At 36.7% G+C, this 21,469-nt stretch overlaps 1 protein-coding gene across 2 annotated transcripts in view; it reads left to right on the top strand.

Moving 5' to 3' along the window:
- Nucleotides 1-21,469, top strand: part of ATG5 (autophagy related 5) — a 71,150-nt gene that overhangs the window by 35,366 nt on the left and 14,315 nt on the right. Inside the window, exons 6-7 of one of the 2 annotated variants that reach the window (XR_010997162.1) lie at nucleotides 9,558-9,675; nucleotides 20,839-20,991. Coding sequence is in view for 1 of the 2 variants with exons in the window: in XM_068184178.1 (XP_068040279.1) it covers nucleotides 9,558-9,675 (118 nt within the window). In the remaining variant the exon portion in view is untranslated. The remainder of the gene's footprint in view (nucleotides 1-9,557; nucleotides 9,676-20,838; nucleotides 20,992-21,469) is intronic. The other variant, XM_068184178.1, reaches the window with a different exon arrangement.

Below are 21,469 nucleotides of genomic sequence, written 5' to 3'. Positions count from 1 at the left end.
CTAGTTCAAAGCTATTGTAAAAGTTGCACAGTGCTCAGGGAAGGAGATGGAGCTATAAAACCTTGATTTGGGTTGATTCTCAGCTGTGGTTGAGCTCTGGATGGTTTTAAGCTAGTTTAGGCCTGTCACTAGGTGCTACAGTAATTCTTCCAGGTTGAGTGTAGATGTAGCTTGCATACAATGAATAAAGTAGTTTGCTTGTATGAGAAAGAGTTTGTTGAGGTTCTGAGTTACATTATACCTAGATAAAAAAAAAATAGGGATATACTGAATTCTGCATATTAGGGGTAAAATGGGTAGTATTTTTTTTTTTAATCCTTTTTTTGTCTTGCAATACTTAAGTTACCCGTAAATCCCAGAAGTATCTAAGCATATGAAAAACAGTAGAATCCTGCTAAATTAAGTTAATAAATTAAGTCAAAGTACATCTTGAATTATAATGGAAGAATAAACACTTTGTGTGAGGGGAAAAAGTCCACTGGCAATTTGAAAATACCTTAAATCTTACTTCTTATGCACCTCCCAATTACAAATTGGTAGCAACTTTTTAACTAATTGGTATTGTATAAAACTCTTCAATTGTTGTCTTTTCTTTGAATTGTCCTATGATAATGGAGTTGAGTGTAAATAAGTTTGGGTAAGTGTTCATGCTACAAGTTTGAATTTAAACCATGAGAATGTGGCTCCCTAAACTGTTTCATTTAAGTGGTAACCTTGTAGATTTATATATCATCCTAAATTTGTTAGGAAACTTAGTGTATGTATGCAGTTTTTTAAAAATTGCACTTTTTATCTCAACCTTGAATCTTTATTCTTAAGAATATCAATACATTGAGAGGCTGTGATGAAGACAATGAATGAAGCATTAATTCAGTTCAGTTGGGTCTCTGTACACTTACTTGCAGATCTTATAATTTAATTTCAGTGTTCTTTAGTATATTGCTGCCTTTCCTCTGATCATTAAAGCTGATCACTTTACTTTTCTGTTTCGCTTGCTGTAGTCAACGCAAACTGATTTGCCACTTTCATCATATACTGTGTAATGTGGGCAGGTTCTTATGTTGTGGGGAAAGGGACTTTGCCTACCTGAAGCTTACCTGGAGCTGTATTCCCTAGAGATTGGCTCTTGTACTCTGAGGTAGTAGCAAAATTTTTAAAAAATAGTTGGTGAGCTGCTTTCCTCAGAAAAAGGGAGAAAGCTGATATGTAATTTTTTCTTCAGAGAAATGAGAAATATCATCTTCAAGGGTTATTTCAGTGGCTCTGCAACATAAGCAATGCCTATAAGAACTAAGCCTAGCTAGCCTATGATGCTGATGCAAAACTCTGCAGAGATGAAAGCCACTGACAATACCTGTTTTGACTTATTAATATCAGCATTCCAGCTTTACTTATTTTTAAATAAAATAGGTGACTAAAACATGTTAACTTTTGCACAGAATTGAGCATTAGAAAATACAGAAAGTGTTCTCTTTTTTGGAAAGTACCAAGACTTCTATTGCATTTTCCAGAAGACTAAAAGCAAATTCTGTACAGGCAAATGTGGAATGGAACAAACCTGTAAGGAAGTGGGATATGACACCACACTCTAGAAATACAATATGAATTAGCAAACAATTTTTTTTAAATTTTGCTGCCCTTGATTATAGGAGCTCCTTTTAGTTAATCATTAGTGGACAAAGCTACAGCAAATTATTTGATTTAATGGTTTGAAGTAGCTATGAAAGAGATTGTATTCTTCACTGCTCTTAAGCAAGTAATGAAGTGTTTGTTTTTATGGATGTAAATCCACTTCTAAAGTTGTTTGATAGGCAGTCAGTATTCAATTGCTCAATTTTTAAGTGAGGCTTAGGTCTGCATGTGCACATAAAGCGCTTCAGCTGTGAAGAGCACTATCGATTTGTTGTCCCTGACTCTTCAGATGTCTTGATATTTTACCAGTTACAAATACAAATTCTTTCCTGGGAAGGAAATATATTACTTTGAGGCCATGCTTTTGTTGTAGGTGTGTTTGTCTTCTCAAGGCTCAAGAAAACTGCCTCTTGAAGCTGTTTTTTGTATTTAGTCTCTGCTATTTCTGGCTGTATATGATGGTTGCCTGCTGTCTGCTCTGTGTGTTTCAAGTGTTGACTTTCTTCTGCTTCTAGGACCTGTCCAATTCACCTGACATTAAGTAATGCAAATCCAGTTGTTCAGAGAATACAGTGCTACTTTCCCTGCACAATAAAATTCAATAGATAATTTGAAAGACCAGGCAACAGCCAGAATGTGATTCAGCCATATTTGTTAGGCATTTTGAGTGATACTTCTGCAACTTTTTGTATGGAATTGGAACCTTTGGCAATACATACTCTTGTTAAAAATGACCCACAAGGTATAAAAGGACCTTAGCAGTGGGACCTATGGCAGTGAAGGTAAATGATATCCTGGGCTGCTGTAGGATGAGAGGTGTCAGCAGCGTGAGGGAAATGATCCCTCCAGTCTACTTGACACTGGTGAGACCACACCTGGAATCAAGTTTTGGGCTCTCCAGTTCAAGAGAGACATGGAGCTATGGGATGAGAGTACTGTAAAGGACCACTGAGAGGAACTAGTGAATCTAACATCAGAGGTGAAAAAAGGCTGTGGGAGCTAGGACTGTTCAGTCTAGAGAAGAAAAGATTTGGGGATGGGGAGATCTCATCAATGTGTATAAATATCTGTCTGAACATCAGACAGTATTTTGAGTGCAAAATCAGTGTAGACAACATGATGCATCTACACGAACAGTTAGGGAAACTTAAGCAATTCTTCTTCTAATTCTGAAGTGTCACAATGCACTCAGGCTGTTAAATTTTTAATCGGTTTGTTAAGGGGTGCTTTCTAACTACACATATCTTTTTCAGATAACTAGAACATGTGGTAGGACATTAACTTTCAAATGTTTTATATGGTTCTAATTACTCGTTTTGTTGCTATTACATAAAGTTTTTTCTAAAAGATTGTAAGGAAGCATTCTCTGCCAGTTTAAATAATACGGAGAAGGGTGATATTTTAAATGGTTCTTTAATCTTTTTAAGGATGAGCAAGTAATTGCCCTCAACAATGTAAGGGAGAATTAACTGAAATAGTTGCCATATTTCTCTGTAGGTTTATAATGCTAAACTATTGTTAGCTATGCAAAAAGTTAGGACAGAACTGCAGTTGCTTCATAAGTATGCTTTGTTTAATGAAAGGCATCAAGACACGAGTTGTTGTCCATGAATGATTAGGAGAATAGTCCTTAACCATTCACGAACAAAAATTGTTCAATATTATTGTCTAGACATAACTGTAATAAGCTCTACTACATAAAATTTTACCCTTATTCCAGATGTGTTTATAATTCTAGTTGTGGCTTTAATTTGACTACAGTTTTGGCTAAGATACTAGATAATTTTAGCATTATTACTTGCATCAATTCTTGACATAATACTTGCCACATGTTATGGGGGTCATTGTTAAGGTCTGTTAAAGCTTCCACCAAGAAAACACATCATGTAATTAATCTTGCTTTTAAACCAGTGATCATTTATTTTCATCTTGCTTTTAATACCAGTGATCATTTATGTTCAACACCACCTAAATGTTTTTCAGTTTGTGTAATACTGTTAGGAGTGCTTTCAAGAATAACAGATTTTTCACTTCACCTGATGTTGTGATTCCTCCACACGTATGATTGATATAATGATTACCTCCTCATCTAAGGAGTTTTATAGAGGTATCATTATAGACTTACACATTTAAATAAATGTATAAAGTGTAGCCTGTTCATTGAATCTTTTTTTTTTTTTGTCGTTGTTGTTTCAGGCCTCTCAAAAATAGTAGGGAGTGTAAAATTCCTGTCCATCATGATTAAGGCCTTCAATTCAATGAGGAAACTAAAGAGTACTTTTTACAACATATAACTTTAGAAATTCTGATGCAAACTCCGGAATAGTGAAAGGATTATTTTTTTTTTCCATAGGTTAAACTCAGGTATATATGTTGTAATTTTTACAACCACTGAAAATATTTAATTTCTTAGAGAAATTTAAATGTAGTATGGGAAAAACAGGTAATTTGATTTAACACATTTGTTGATTTTATTGTTGATTTTGCAGCTAGTCCTGCAACCCACAGCATGTCCTGTTAGTTACTCAATTTTTGTGATAATTCTGGGTAGGTCTGTTGAGAATGTCTGTTATTCTTTTTGCCTTATGGGTTTTAGTTATGTGTTGGACATATAAAAGCATTACTTGCTTCTTTTATTAAAAATAATTAATTAATTTTGTTTTATATTGAGTTGTACATTTTCTCTGAACAATGATGTGATGTTGCAGATAAGCATTTCAAAATTTTGAATGCTAACAAAAGCAATGCCAACCTTATTCAAAGTACACAAAATCATAACTAGAAGATCTACTGGGTGGACTTTGCAGAGACTAAAGAAATACTAGAAATAGTCTGTTTTTTTGGAATGTTGTTCTGGTCCCAACATCTTAAAGGGTAAGTGAAATAGAAAAATTATCAAAGGTGTAAAATAAAGCAGTGAGTTCTCCGGGAGAAGCTCTCTATTTCTTGGAAGATTTGCAGAGGAGAGGAGCAATTGATTGCAGGATAAAGACATACCACAGTCATGTTTTATGCCTCTTGTAATAGGAGCTCAAAAATATTAATGAAGTTTGAAAGGTGACAGATTTCAGATAGATAAAACAAGATCATTTTTGTGTGTACTTTAGCTTGTTGAGCTGAAAATCATCTTTATGAAAGAGACTGAAGGGTTTTTAAAGTTTTTTTTTTTTTTAAAGGAAAGAAACAAAACAACAAAAACCCATCAACACCCACCCAGAAACATTGTTGTACCTTCTCCAGAATCAAATACTCAATGAGTCTGGTCTAATATTAAGCAAAAAGAGGTCAAAGGTACCCATCCTGAAATTCCAACAAAACCCCAACATTTCAGCACCAGTGAAAGAACGGTATTTCAGATGGGGGTTTGCAGTATCTTGCTTTTCGACAGGCATGGTGTTGTGCTGGTTCTGTGACTACAGCAACTCATCAGCTATTCAGTTAGTCACTTTTACATTGTGCATTGAGATTCTTAATTGAAAACATTTCTACAAAGTAGAAGACATCTAAAATATATGGGAAAATATATTTTAGCAAATATTTGCATAATTTTATTTTCAGGGACTATTTAATTTTCCTGTCCTTTCTTTTTTATATAAAATAACTTGCATCATTGTGCAAACTCTTGTTACTTCTAAAGCTTCTTGGTTGAGTTTGAGTTTAAACAAAATGGTTCTATGAAATTAAGAGAGCTTTTTTTAATGTAAAGTTGTTCATTACAAAACAGCTCAGACTATGAATTTGACAAGTTACTGAAAATATGATGGAATATGTAGGGAGGTCTCAGCTTTTATTGTTTTAGGTTGCCAGCCTATACACATGTGGGAATTGTAAGAAATACTTTTATTACTTTGTGGGTTCAGTATGTATGGTAACTTTTATTTGTTTGATTATTGAAGAACAGCTGAGTGTTTAGGCAGAAAATCCGAATCCCTTCCTCTTGATGAAAATAGTGGTAACTGTGATTTTTCCAGATTAAAACCCAGTGGTTTGTGAGTTATGTTTTTCATTTTAAGATGCATCCTGTATAAAGTATCTGACTAATTAAATTGTGGATTTCATGCAGTGTTTGGTGTTGTGTTGATTCTGAAAAGGACCAGGCAAGCTGACAACTTTTTTTTTGCTTGGATGATAGGGAAGAAAGAGTTACATTTGTTAGCATAGTATGTGACTGTATAGCTTGTCTGTGATCCTGTGAGGTTTTGCACTGCATTAAAGGGCCTCTTGAAACTTGCCCTCACCTATAACTCTTCTCCAATGCCAGTATTCCTGAATAGGTAACTTTAATCTTTCTCACTGTGGTGTAATTTGTTTTCACCCTCACTCTCCTATCATTATGTCAGGGCTTAAACTTTCTTTTAAAAAGAAAAAATCTTCATTTGTTCTGCAATCGTGAGATTTAGGCTGAGTGATTGTGTTCATATGCTCATATACTTGGAAGGCATTTTCTCTACAGAGGTTAGCAATTGCTGATTGTCTTTCACCTGTTTTGCATCCACAATCTTGAACAGCTCACAGCTACATGGAGGCTACACTGTAAAATAAAATAATTTTTTAAATTCCAAATTTCTGTTGAAGGTATAATCATTTTAGTTGGAAAAATATAGACATTGTATGAATATTTACTTTAGATCTGGTGTAGATTATTTAAAATCTTTATCAGTTATGTAGTGATATCTTTATGGGATAGATTGCAGGTAGTACCTTTTCTCATGATTTTTTAAGCAAATATTGTACAAAACACAGCAGCTATTCATAGGGGCTGTTCCTTCATGTCTTGTTGTAGTAAATGGAATCATAGAATAGTTTGGAATAGAGTTGGAAGGGGCCTTTCAAAGGTCATTGAGTCCGACCCACCTGCCATGGGCAGGGACATCTTCCACTAAACCATGTTGCTCAAAGCCCCATGCAGTCTGGCCAGGACTTGCAGGGATGGCAATACTGGAGTAGAAAGTTGTAGTCAAGCTGGTCTTATATTGCTACACTTCAAAAAGGGTGACAGCAAGGTTTTTCTAAAACTATGCTCCTGTGTGACTAATATACTTTGGAAAGTTATCCTATAAATATTGTAGGATGGGACTTTTCTTTTGATTCTTTTAATGCATAAAGCATCTGCTACGTGTGAGGGAAGAAGTGTGTAAGCATCCTGGGGTAATACTCTGCCTGTAGGATTAGATTTGTGAACCACAGCCTTTGTATAAACAACATGCAGTTACTTTTATGATTTTAACATTGATGAAGACCAGTGATTTTTATTTACTTTACCACATCTGTGTTGCTTAACACTTAAAATGCAAAATTGAATTCATTTTCTATAATGTTTCATGATAGCAGCTAAGGATATTGTTTGCAGCAGTCAGCAGCTATGTGGGAGACTTGAGAAAATACAACTTTGTCTTTTCCCTCTTGGCATTAAATTATTATAGCTAGGGAAAAAATTGTTCTTAATTTATTAATAAATAATGAGAAACTGCAGTACACACTTGGGAAATTCTTACCTTAAAATTCTGTTGATGATAACAACCTTTGACTGCATACTTCTGTTTATTTCCACTTCTGCTACTTCAGGCATTAAGCACTTGGGAGTTATGACTGGCCTTATGTGAATATCCAATTATTTTTAAAAACTAAACCTGGTACAAAATTGTTTTGACTAAAACAATATTTTAGAGGGATTGTCTTTTTTTTTTCCTTTTTTTTAATGTTTTGCATGTATGTTTCTTAAACACAATGTGCCAGAGTTCACTTTTCAAGTGTGGATCTGTCTGAGCTGGATGCATCCTGCTGGCTGTGTGCCTCCATCATTTTTCAAATGTTCAGATATTTCCCTAGGACTGATGATATCCCCATGTTGGTACCCTGAGGACATAGAGAATTGACAAGAGCAGCTAGGAAACTACTTCTGATCAGTCTTCATGAGAAAAACTGGGAAAAGACTATTTTTCCATATTTGAAGACTGTTAGCAAGAAGTAACAAGTAGTTGTGTGTGAACAGTTCTGCACTGTACTGCCCTGGAATTACTTCTGAGCTAGAGTACCACTCTTTGGCAAAGACTCTGCCTGCCTGTGAGTGACAGTTGTGTTGTTGTTCTTAATTTGTTTGAGTGATTGCTTTTTTGCATGTAAACCCACGCTGGGAGATAACATACCTCTTGATGTTGAGTTGTTTCTATTTTTTAATTACCATAGTAGGATGGGAGACGCTTTCTGAGAGGTAGGAAACTAAATTTGAAAGGGGCAATAGTTTGTATTTCTTGTTCCAATTAAGATAATATGTGACGAAAATCTCATTTGCTGGAGCCCATTCATCCTCAATGCAGGGCACATCAGCTGCTTTTGGGAGTTAGCTGCTAGCAGAAAATTGTCAGCAACAATTTGGAGCTAGATTAAAATGTTTGGGTTGGTTGAATAAGAGTCTCTGCCTCAGGTGCTGAGTTTTGGTGGAGATGTCAGGTTATCAGGAAAAAGAACTGCTTGTCTTTGCAATGTCAGGTTCTTGCTGCCGTGGAGCTGCTTTTACAGATACCCAAAGAAGAGAGTTACCTTAACAGAACCACAGTTGTTAAATAAGTGCTGAAGATCTGATAGAATTAATTTTGGCCAGGGACATTAAGGGCAACAAGAGAAGCTTCTATAGGAATGTCAGGGATAAAGGAAGACTAGAAAAATTGTGAGCCCTCTCCAGAAGAAATGGGAGACCTGTTTACCCAGATCGTGGAGGTATTCAGTGTCTTTTTTTTTGCCTCAGTCTTCTCCCGCAAGTATTCCAGCCAGACTGCCCAAAAGGGAAAAGGCAGGGAATGGGAGAATAAAGAACTGCCCACTCTAGAAGATCAGATCCAAGAACACCTAAGGAACCTGAAGGTGCACAAGTCTATGGGACTGGGCGAAAGACACCCCCACATATCTTGAGTACAGTGGCACATAAAGTGGCTAAGCCACCATCCATCATATTTGAGAAGTTGTGGCAGTCCAGTGAAGTTCCTACTGAAACGTAACCCCATTTTTTTAAAAAAGGAAATAAGGAAGACCAGGGTAACTACAGGCCAGTCAGTCTTACCTTAGTGCCCAACAAAGATCATGGAGCAAATTGTCCTGGAAACTATGCTAATGCATATGGGGAATAAGGAGTTCTGCTTGATCAGCCTGGAGAAGAGAATGCTCCAAAGAGACCTTCCAGTACCTGAAGGTGGCCTGCAAGAGAGCTGGGGAAGGGACTTTTTCAAGGGCATGTGATGATAGGATAAAGGGAATGGCTTTAAACTGAAAGATGCATAGTTGAAAAAATTCTGCAGTCCTTTGCATATCTGCAGCAGAAGTGGGCTATATATGTTCTTTACACATGACTGATTCCTTAAGTAGGTAGAAGATTCTAGGTTGCCTATCAAAGCACAACACTTTCTTTTGTAAGTTGGTAGTGGTTCTTGCAGCTGAAATAGTTTAGAATTTTTGATATGAAATGTACTGAGAAAAAAATCACCTGTTGAGCTCTAAGGGTAGAATATTGCTTTGGCTTAGCAAAATATATAGGAATATGTTGAACTCCTAAGTTTGCGATGACTGCTTGTTTTTTTTAAATAAAGATATATTAAAATGTTTTTTATTAAAGCAGGTTGTATTCCCATAACAGAAGATATGGGGCTTTAAAAAAAAAAATTAACACTTGTATCCATGACCCTATCTATGAATCATCTTCACAGTTTTTTGGGAGTGACAGCTTACTTGTAATTGTTAGTGAACAAAAACTTCCCTGCATTTCATGAGATGAATGAGATGCAAGGTGTGGGGCAGGGGGAATGTGGAAATACCAGATGTTTCTTCTGGTGCAACCTTTAGTTCTGTCCTATCGTGTACCTGTCTCAAGTGCTAATACTACATATTTGCACGGTCCTCAAATTGTTTGGTTTGATTATTTTTTATTGAAACAGGCAACAACAGAGAGACCTTTTATACAGAAGCTATTTCGACCAATTGCTTCAGGAGGACAGTTACATACTTTGGGAGACCTGCTAAAAGATGTGTGTCCTAGTGCTATCACCCCTGAAGGTACTGCAGAAATAACATTTTGTCCAATAAGATAATTTTTTTTCTGATGATTTATTGGGGTTTTTTGGTATAATTTTTTTTGTTTTGTTTGTTTTTGTTTTTGTTTTTTTTTTTTTTTAATATGGGTTTTTGGAGGGAGAATTAAATGTCAGTACCAGAGTTTCAGATTTCATTCATTCCTGGCTCTTTACTGTGTGCTGCATGGTTTCAAGAAGGTAAGATTGAGTCCTTAGTCACTCCTGAAAAATTAATCTCTAGAAATTTTATTCAGAAATTCCTGTACTCTTTTTCTGTTATGATGGTCGTAGTAAAAATATTCACGTTATTTTCTGCACTAAAGAAATAAATGAAAGTGTCAGCAGATTTTAAGTTACCTTTAATTGTGTATTACAAAAACTTTTTATATGTAAAACTACAAAACTGATAGAAATTGAAGATGTTTTCAGAGTGCTTTTTTCTGTTCTTGAAGTCTAACCTTTTAAAATGTACCAGTAAGAGATTTTAATAAGTCTATCATAGTTTATGTATGATTACGAATTAGTATTGTGTGAGCAATCAATGTAGCGTATTATTTCATACAATAGCATTTGTTGATCTGCACTTATTCAGGAAATAGGCTTTTTTGGATGTCATTTTCAAAGCTTATTAGTATTGGAACTGTGATACACGTTTTAGGAGGGATAAGTGTAACAGTTATGTACTCTGCAAATTAAGATCAAAATTATTTAATGCAAAAGGTTTTTAATTTGTTCTTGCTGTTGTCTTACCAATACCTGTAAATGAGGAACTTAAGAGGAATGTGTGATATTCTAGAGAAGATCTCGGCACAGAATTTACTGGTGTAGTATCAGCATCTTTTGACAGCGAAGTACTGAATTGGAAATAAATACAAAAATCTGCAATATTTTGTCATACACAGAAGTTGCTTGATTCAAAATTAAACAGTTGTCACAGATTTCTCCCAGTATCAGGATCTTAGAAATTCACTGAAATATCAAAATACTTTTTTTACCTTTGTTTAATACTTGCTAACACGTGGGAACAATTTTAAAAATAACAGAAGGTGAGAAAAATATGGAATATTGCTAACCATGTGTCCATTTTTCATAAAGCTATTTTTAATTTTGGAGAATTATTTAAAATAATGCTTTCCACTAACTGTCCAAAAGATAAATGGAGATACTGATAGATACATGAATGTTAGCACCAGCGAGTTTAACCATCTTTAAGTACTTAACTGTCAGTATCATACACACCCTACTGAAAAGGTACAGAGGGAATTTTAAAAAATCAGTGAGAAGGATGGGTGCATTTTAATTTGAAAGGCAGTGGAGCATAAATGAAGTGAGAGGAACTCATAAGCATTTATGTAGAAGTTATTCCAGGATTTAAGGAATGACAATTTTTATGTAGATTTGTCAAAGCTGCAGAAGGCAAATGTGCTCGTTAACTGCCCTTATTGAAAGTGTGAATGTAATACAGTACTATCTGAATACCAGTGATGATGCTTCCCATCAGTAGGCTTCTTTTCAGATGTTGACAAAAGCACCAACCTTGGACAGCAGAACAGAAATATGCTGTGCTAATTGCTTGCTTCATTTTTGTTAAAAGCTAAAAAAACCTACATTTATTCAACCTGGACAAAAAAAGGCTGGAAGAAGAGAAACTCAGGTACTGTTCTTACACATACGAGGAGGGACGTGAAATTTGCTGGGTTTTGAAGTGTTGGAATATGCTTGTCTGTTCCTTTATACATCTGCTTAAATTTGGCCCAATTTTTACTGAGGAACTTGCAAACTTAAGAGTTTAATAGATCTGGTCCCTCACATGGGTGTGAGCTATCCAGAACTCAGCACATTTTCACCTGTAACACAGCTTTGTATTTTCAGTTGTTCCTCTTGTGTTGTGAGTGTTCTCCCCTTCTGGTATGCTGGAAAGCTAGGGAAGCTGTCTGAGCTAAATGCAGAAAACAATGTGGGCTTCTGAGGAGATGTGGGGGTAGACATACACAGAGCCTGTGGAGGGGGGGTGAGAGTCTGAGCAGGTAATTTGGAAGAAAATGACAGATCTGGGAATCATTAAATGTGATTGGAAGAGTGACTGTAAACAATGTGGCAGAATGAAAGAGACTGGGGCAAAAGCCAAAACCTGACATAATAAGTGCGAACACCTGGACAGAGTAAGTGGGATAGGAGATGATAAAAGGATGAAGGAGAAAAAGAAGTGTATTGCTTGAGGAGTATGCACAGAGCTTGTGCAAGGCATCTGTGAAAGAATGGTGAGTAGATATCCTGCTGACCGAGTGGTTCAAAGAAGGGATTTGGAGAAGCAAATTGAATCAGAAGGGTAGTTTGTACTGGCAGAATGACAAGCTTCAGGTGAAGAAGTGGTCACGTGGAGCTGGGGATTGTCAGATAATGGACTGAGGAAAGCCTGTTCAGGGTTTGCTGTACTGCAGACAGGAATACAAAGCAGAAATTTAGGCATGGCAACATGGAAAGAAAAAAGGGAAGAAGCAGAATTAGAACGAAATGGAGGGATGATCAAGAAAGATTCAGGCATAAAGGAAACTGACCTGAAAAGATGGATGCCCATGACAGCAGTGATTCTACTGCTAAGGATCATGGACAGGGGAGGACAGTGCTGGTTTAGGCTTGACTGCTAGAGGTCATCATACTCTGTTCACTGATTATTCAATTTAGCTAGTAAGTGAATTTGATTATTCTCTTGCTTGACTAAATCCACTCATTCATTATTCAAATGTAACGTGCACTATATTAAATGTTCATGCCCTAATACAGCTTTGAACTATTAAAAAACCAACTAACTCACCAGACTGTTTAGTGCCACTTTTGAGTTTTGCCTGTAGAAGTGTTATCAGCCATAATCAGGAAAAGAGTCACCCTTTTCCATCAAGTAGACTAAACTCCCAAGACTGCGGAACCACAGCATATCTGTGCTATTGAAGTCTCCATGAAACTCATTCAGTGAAATAATTTTCTCTGATGCTGGATCACTGAGAATTTAACAAATTTCCTATATCAACAGATGTTCCATCATTTCAAAATACAGAGGAGATATGGGTATAGGAGAGTTTAATTTGCAAGCATGTTTTGAAAACCTGGGATACTACATGTAAAGGTTTTACTTCTAAAGCAGTTGTCTCCATTTGAAGTTGAATACTTGAAGTTTAGAAGGTGTCAGAGTTGTAGACTGGCTGTACAATCATAATTTCCTTACATACTTACCATTCAGCTTATAACCACTCTCTGCCTCTCATCTCTCTTTGTCTTCTGTGAGACTATTCTCTTTCTGCCCGGGCTGGGCATGTTTTAGTGTCAGGTGTGTGTAGTGAAAAATCTCAGTCCTGGTTCTTGAAAGGATAAATCAAGAATGAATGTGCTTCAAGAAGTATTATAATTTAGACAGCTGAATACAGCCTTTGGGAACAGAATTTAATTATTTTTTTCCCTGGAGAATTCATTCATATGTGATTACAGGCAAGCTGAGTGTTACAAATCCATCCATTGCATAGAAAGGGGCATCAGAAAAATCCATTGATCAGTGTGAGTGCTCTGCTGACCAGTTTGCTTGCTTGTACTTGAAATCAGTGAGAACTCTGAGCCTTTAAGTGTACTTTCTGAAGTAAAGTTTAGGCCTCTCATAACTATTCTTTTGTCCCACCCTCCAAAAAATTAATATTTCTGGCTATAATATCACATTAACTTCAATTTGTGATCTCTAAAATGATGATAATTCAGGAAACTCTAGTTAAAATGGTTTCTAAAGGAAAAATAGATTGTAGTCAGACACTAAAAATTGTCCTTTTTGGACCTTACCTAGTGTCTTCTAATATTTGTCTTGTAAACTTGTATGTTTTGTCTTAATCTACACCTTATTCTGGTGGAGGCATTAAAATAATAAAGCAGAATACATTATCAAAGGTTTATTAGAAAATAATTAAAAACTTTTTCATGTCTGGATTTTCAGACTATTCAGTTATTGAAGTTTAGATTTACTTAACTTTTCTGAACAAAGGAGATAAAAGTAGTATCTTATCAAAAGTATGCTTAAAGGTATAATAGATACTGGTGAAGCAGGTTTTTTAAATTCTTTTTACTCTTCTTTTCAAAATTTTCCAAGCTGTATTTAACCTCCCTCTTTAGTGAATTGATTCACTGGTGACATTAACTGCATCTTTTCTTCAGTGCAACGCAATCAATATGAGTTTTTTCTTTCATTTCTTCTCCATCTGTTGACTTTTTTTCCCCCCTTTTCCTCTATGGTTTTCTCTTTTCCAATGACTTTTCATTCAACTGGAAGCTTCACGGTAATTGTGGTGTGGTTGCTTGTCTGTGGTGACATCCATAACTGAGCTTTGTGCCGTGGGAACACAGAGAATATATGGTTTTCAGACTCCGCATTTGTAGCCGTATATTGAGCTGTTCCTGCTGCCAGATTCTTAGGGACCACCACAAGAAGAGGGAAGGGAAGGGTTTCAAGAACCACCCACAGTGTCTATATGCCTTTGCTTTAGGAAGCATGGATATAATTAAGTCTTCCTTTTAACTGTGCTGAGAAAAATGTTTCAATTAAAAAATGTATTTTTATATATATATGTGGATTGAATATATGCATTGATTACCAGCTGTTGAAACATGGTGTAAAGAGCACCGTCAAAAGAACAGGTTGAATAATGACATTAAAAGATTGATAGTGAAAATGGTCTTTGTAAAATGCTGTGTCAATATTATTTTGGACGGTTATAGACTGTGGGTAACTGTTTAGAATACTGTATTTTATTTAAATTAGCTTATGAAACTATTTATTCAAGGCTTTTATTGTTCATTGAAGTACTGTAAAAAATGAAAACTTTGAACTGTTATTATCCCAACCCATACTTTTCTGTCTCTCCTCAAACTTGTCCTTTATTCAATTATATATATACATAATCATGCTTTTTTAAAATATATATATATATGTGTCTGTAAATTTTTTTTTCTGCTTAATGAGTTCTGTACAGTGCTCACCTTTCTGGATTGCTAAATAGTTTCATCTACTTAAGCTGTTAATCAGAGAAAAACTGGTTGACAAAAGACTGTTATGGGCATTGTTATACCAAAAGCAAAGAGTGGCTTCTGTTTAGAGTCCATCCTCTGACTCTTCAGATTGCAAAGATTGTTGGCTTTATCTTCTCTTGTCCTCAATCACTGCAGTGGAGTTGGAGCACTGTGCACAGTAGTTGGGAACCCATTTGTCAAAATATTCAAGCATTTCAAACATTAGTAGTAATGGTCAGAAAGTGTAAAGAAAAGCAATGGAATTAGAACAAGCACTAAGAAGCCAGTGTAGTTCTTAAAACTATTGGCAATTACATTAATTATCTTGATTATAAAGGATACCCTGTTCTTCTAAAGCAACAATGAGAATACCTGTCTTTGTTAGTAGCAAACACAGAATCATGGAGTGATTTGGGTTGGAAGGGATCTTAAAGCTCATCTAGTTCCAACCCCACTGCCATGGGCAGGGGCACTTTCCACTATCCCAGGTTGCTCAGGGTCCCATCCAGCCTGGCTTTGAACACTTCCAGGGATGGGGCATCCACAGCTTCTCTGCACATCCTGTGCCACTGTCTCACCACCTGCTGAGGAATTTATTCCTAATATCAAATTTAAACCTACCCTCTTTCAGTTTAAAGCCATTTCCCTTTTTCCTATCACTTTCATGCCTTGTAAAAGATCCCTCTCCAGCTCTCTTGTAGGTCTCCTTTAGGTACTGGAAATGTTTAAGAATTCTAAGAATAATGAAATGTTCAGAGAACCTTCAAGGAAGATGCACTTATTTTCACTTTGCAGTACTGTGCAGCACTTTCTTCTAGAAAGCTAGATTAGAACTGATCTAATATAACCCTTTCTAATTTTGTGTCTGAGTAAGTATTTAGACAGCAAGTGTGTTAAATCATGTGTTTTCTCATCAGCTGAATATTTTCTCTTTTTACATGATCCTTATTTAGCTGCTTCATAGGGAGTGGTTGTGGTTATGTGGCAACAGGAACAGTAAGAGCAGGTCACCGCCTTCCATTGAACATTGATACATTTCATTTGTTTCAGTTATTTTCTTTGTTCTGGTCTTCCTGTGTTGGCTTAAAGTTTGAGAAGCAATGAAGTTCTTCTTGTCTTCTTTAATAAATATTAAAACCAGTATTTTCAAACTAATTCAATAATCACTTCTTCTGTATTGTAGCCTGCTGTAGTCTTTCTTTAAGGCATGTTATATTTTTTTGTTTAGTCACTGAACTGTATTTTATCAGTTACACAGCAGTTCATAAATTAGAGTCACCTCAGTCTGAAATTTTACTATGGATAAACCTATATTGTGTATTAGTATACTTTTATTTACTGTATTTCTATAATTATTGTTTAATTCAGTTTGTCTAAAGGCGGCAGACCTTAGCTGATTTCCTAACAGGAATAGATCTAGTTCTCTGGGGTAGTCAACAGTCACTTCTACTCTGTTAGTTTTTTCTTTTTGCTTTCTATCTTTTTGTCCTGTGGTGTTCTGTTAGCTAGACTTCAGTATTCTAGAGTTTACCAGCAAATTTCTGTATCACTGGATACAAAAATCTGAAATATTTTGATACCTAGGGGACTGTGCCTCTCTATCAGCACTATTCCATTTCCCAGTTTCTCCTGCTTTACATTTGTCCTCCAAGATGACCAGTGTCCTGATTAGTTACTCAGGGAAGTCAGAATAAAGTTGTCCAGTGTCGCCCTTGTCATTCACCATTTTACACTCTAAAAATTTTACATATTTCTTTTCTAGCCAACAATCCAAAATCCTTCAGCTTTGCTTCTTGTAGACTGTGCATCATGTAGTTTTGAATCTAAGCTCATGACAGATGGCTTTTTTATTTTAATATGAAACACCCATTCATGAGTGTTTAGAATCGGGGTTAGGATCAGATTATTCTGATTATTCATGCTGCAGCCTATAAACTCATTGCCTGATCTTTTTTCCTATGCTTGTGGATGTCACTTGCACAGAGAAAAGTTGGTTCTTTAACTGGACAGTTTTGTGTGGTGAAGTGCAATTGTCTGCAGTAGTTCCAGTTCCAGAAAATTAGGCAGTCATTTAAATAACTTCAGAGTTATTGCTATTGGTGGGAAGATTTAGTGGACTATGCAGCATATTTATCTCTATGCTGAGATGAAGCTTGATATTGCTTGTGGTCTCTTATACTGTGTGGTTGAAGTTTCTTTGCAGGTGAGGGAGAGTGGATGTTAAGACCATGTTGTTGCCTGCACCTATAGCATAAGGAAACATACCTGATATGATAGAACATGTTACTTATAAGTATTATTCCTTAAACTGATGAATAACAAAATTATCCATCCCTGAAAGAGATAGTGCCATGGTTACTCTCCCCTACTGTCTAAAATTCTTAGTTTTACTCAGATTAGGTGGATTAGGCCACCTGCTTACAGCAACATTGTTGTTTATGACAGATAATAAAATTAAGTGTTATCTATGTGTTGCTTCAAAGAAGCCATGCTGTGTTTCCCTATGATGTTCTGTATCTGGTGATAGCATTCCTGTTGCCAATTAAAGGGACTTTTTTTCCAGAAGTAATATCAGTTCTGAATGTCACCATTTATCAAATTGGAAAAAAAAAAGTGAGTAACTCACAACTATTGAAAAAAAAATATTTTGCTTAGTGCACATTTATGAAGTTCCTGTAAATGAACATCCTAATACTGTAAACAGGTCATTTAGAAATAGTGACTCATCTTATTAGGAGAAAGGGAGGAACACAGTATAATCTTACATAACTACAAAGCAGCAACTGCAAGGGGAAACAGTGTGGAGTTCAACAGAATGCTTTGAAGAGGCAAAGGGTTAAAATGATAGAAAACAGAGTTCTGGGGAGGGAAAGACTTTTCCTCTTCCCCACCAGAAATTTCAGACATTGGGCATAATGCGAAGATAAAAACAGTGTAATGCAAAAGAAAGCAGTTTTCTTGCACTGCTATCATGTCTAAACAATTCTGGATACAATTTTAATTTACTAGTGTTGTTGAAGTCTTCATAAAACTTGTTTTGATTTTTGTCTCATGCTTTCTTGAAGGCTCAAATGGTAAACATTTGGACATAATGACGCAAACAGTAGGCTATCAATCATTCCCAGTTTTCACAGCATTGTTGTTCATTCAGAAAAGCTGCATGAACTGACCTCTTTCTAAAGCAGTGTCATTAGTTCTTTCAGAAATAAAACAAGGATCAAAAAGACTTTCAGGATTTTTCTCTTAAGACTTGCTGTACTGAATGATTTTGTAAAATTAGGGATCAACTGTTTTCAATTAACTCTCAGCTTTTTTTAATGTATAATGTATGAGAGACTACATATTAATTGTTTTTGTTCTCCCTCAGTTTTTTAAGCATTGACTTCCAGTAAATTAGTTAAACAGAAAATTGAATTTAGATTAGATTTGCCATGTAGACTCCTAATTTTGATACAAATGAGAAATTGTGCAACAGAAGGTGGTAAATTTATGTAGTGTGAATGTCTTTGGATAGACATGAAATATGACTGGGCTTGCTCCGCCTGAGGTCAGAATTAGCTTGATGTGGGGCTTACTATGGGAATTGGAGCAGCACAGCACTATCCCATTCCTTGCTTCTTCTATGGTGAGCAAACTGAGGAAGTCTTGCTCCCCATGTCTAACTAGTAAGTCTGACTGCATGTGCTCTCTGCAGACTGGTCTGCTTTTCAGTGTTGTGGAGGTACAGTGTTGAAATACTTTCCCAGGCCACCTAAATTTAAAAATATAACAAGCCCTGGGCAGTTTTAGACACTTTATTAGCCACACTTTCATCCCACATGTCTATGAGAGTATTGTGAAGGGTTAGAGGTCTTGTAGAGTGGGGGTGTACTAAAAGATGGTTAAAAGCTTGCTAGTGATACGAATTCTAGACCACTCTTCTGCTGTGGGTGTCATCTTGCAGGCCACAACTGACCTTCAGACCACTGCTTAAGCTATTCCGCCCTCCTTGCGTCCTTGACTCAGTGGTGCTTTCCGTGTTGGAGGAGGTCATCCTGTACTTCTCCTTTCTGGTGTGAGTCATTATTTGTGCCTGCTATGTTTTCCTAACTAGACCATCTGCTTGGATTATCCTTCTGCATCTGACTTTCATCTTACTGCCGACTTCTTGATTTTTGCTTTTTTTTTTTATACCCACAAACACCTACCTGCCCCAGTTGCCTTTTTTTAAGTTGAAGTGGAAACATTTTTTTTCTGTGTTCAAATTGCATACCTTTTGATTTAGTAGTCCTTTTTGATCAAAAGGGGTTGAAGTCCAGAGGTTGGCTTGAGATTATAGAATTAATAGTCATGACTACAGAATTAATTAATTCAGATTTAATTTGTCATTACCACATGGAAAGGTGCGGATAATCTGAGAATAATGTGGCAACTGTGCTTCTTGTTAGCCATCTTCATTTCTAAACAAACTCTTTATGTAATCAGGGAGGGCTTCTGTTATGTGCAGAATGTTCTGGCTCACTTGCTCCTAAAAGGAAACGTAGTGGGTGTGTGGGGCTAGTTGTGATCTTTCTGCGTACAGTTTCTTGGGAAACACTAAACATAGCTTGGTTTTAAGGGTTTCTCTAACTATACCTCAATTGACTACAAGGATTATCCATCTGGTAGTTTATGACTGGTTTCCTCCTTTCCTGTTGGCAAATGGTATGAAATTTACTAAGTCCAAATGCCAAGATTCTGCACTTAGGACAGAGTAGCGTGGAGCACAGATATAAACTGGGAGAGGAGTGGCTGGAGAACAGACCTGCAGAAAAGGGTCTGGGGATGCTGGCCAGTGGCAGACTCAGTATGAGGCTGTGGTGTGTATCCTGGCAGCCAAGAGAGCAAACCACATCCTGGGGTGCATCAAGCACACCACAGTCAATAAGAAGAGGTGATTATCCCACTGTATTCAGCATTGGTGCAGCCTCACCTGGAGTGCTGTGTGCAGTTCTGGGTCCCACAATGTAAGGCTGCTAAGGTACTCAAGTGCCTCCATAGGGGAGCAAGAAAACTGGTGAGGGGGCTGGAAGGCATGTCCTGTGAGGAGCAGCTTCCTGAGGAGCTGGAGAGGGAGGCGCTAAGTTCTTCCCCGAGTATCTGGTGATAAGACACGTGGGAATAGCTCAAAGCTGCACTGGGGAGATTTAGACTGGACCTTGTGAAGCATTTCTTTACCATGAGTGTGGTCAAACACCAGAACAGTTTTCTAGAGAGGTGGGCATTGCTCCAAGCCTGTCAGTGTTTAAGAGGCATTTGCACAATGCCCTTAATAACATGCTTTAATTTTTGGCCAGCCCTAGATTTCTCAGGCAGTTGGATGAGGTGATCATTATAGGTCCCTTCCAACTGCCACAGTCTATTCTAGTCTACTCTTTCCTGTTGCATCCAGCAACTTTGCTAACATCACAAGAGTAATGTGCTGTTTCTTTGTGACTTAGAAGTGGTTTCTGGGCATGCACAGGCACGCACATTCAGAATGGTAGACTGTAGGAAGAGGTACAGCAAATAGGGAAATAATCCTGTTTCTCGGACAAGCCTTTGGAAATTTGTTCAACTTCAGCTGAATTTGTTCTGCCGGCCACCCAATAAGTTTTATTAGTATCAGACTCCAGACTATTCTCTTTAAATTAGTCAGAAGGCAAATGACTTTATTCAGACACAAGAAGAAGTTTTTTAAGTCTATCATTAACAGTAGTAGTATGAAATGGAGAAAGTAAAATCCTCCACAGAGCAAAAGAACTTCTTCAAAATTTAGCTTATTCTGTTTAAAAATCACAAGCCAGCATTTCTTAAAATGCTCTCCAGAAGAGAGCTGAGGTTTTTCATCCTAGAATAATAGTCTGCTCTTCCCAGGAACATCAGTGTCCTACCACCAATTTCCTGACCGAGTGCTATATAGATTTGGAAATCTAGGCAGTTAAGAAAAGATTGTGGAAAATTACTGACAGAAAATCTGCCTGATTTCTAGTCATCTGCTATGTAGGTGAGTTTTAGGAGAACTGTTGGGATCAAAGCGTCTTGACAGTGTGTTTTGGTTGTGTTGAATTTTCAGTTTTAAAATGAGGTTTTTTTTGTGTTTTAGGAGGAGACCGCAGGTTCCTTATGCACTGTACACATTGCAGTGTGTTCCCACAGAATTTATCACTTAGATAAAAGATGAGTGAAGAGAGACAAAAAAGAAGGAGAAATTAAGAGGCACAGAGGGGTGATGTGGCTTGTACCTGGTCACACTGAGGTCAGTAGCAGAGTTAAGAATTGGATTTTTTTGAATTGTGATCTAAATTAGTCTGTCTTACTCGAGAGACCACAGAGGTCACTCAGTATGAGTGAGCCATCAAGAACATAAAGAAACCCAAACCAAACCTTCCTTCTTGTTTCTCATATATCCTTGCTCGCAGAAATAAGCATGTCAGCAATAGCTGAAGTACATGAAGTACATAGATTTACAGGATATTTCTTATGGTTAGTTTCACTGAAAATTTGACAATGCCTTTAGTGCTGTAATTAGTGCAAGAGTAACTGGAGATCTGGGTCTTTCAAAACTTCCAGGAGACAGTAATAAACCTCTGTGAAGATCCACAATGTGAAGTTCTCAACCAGGACGCTGCAGCCTGCAAACAGATTTAAATGATGTGGTCTCGGAGTTTTTATTTATACTAGTAACCAGAAGTGGGCTAGAACATGTGTTGTTTGTGCTGTAAGACTATTGGCAG

The sequence above is a fragment of the Anomalospiza imberbis genome, chromosome 3, assembly GCF_031753505.1.
Source record: "Anomalospiza imberbis isolate Cuckoo-Finch-1a 21T00152 chromosome 3, ASM3175350v1, whole genome shotgun sequence".
Classification (NCBI taxonomy): Eukaryota; Metazoa; Chordata; class Aves; order Passeriformes; family Viduidae; genus Anomalospiza; species Anomalospiza imberbis.
Note: the sequence above shows the minus strand (reverse complement) of the source record. Positions and strands in the feature narration are given on the sequence as shown.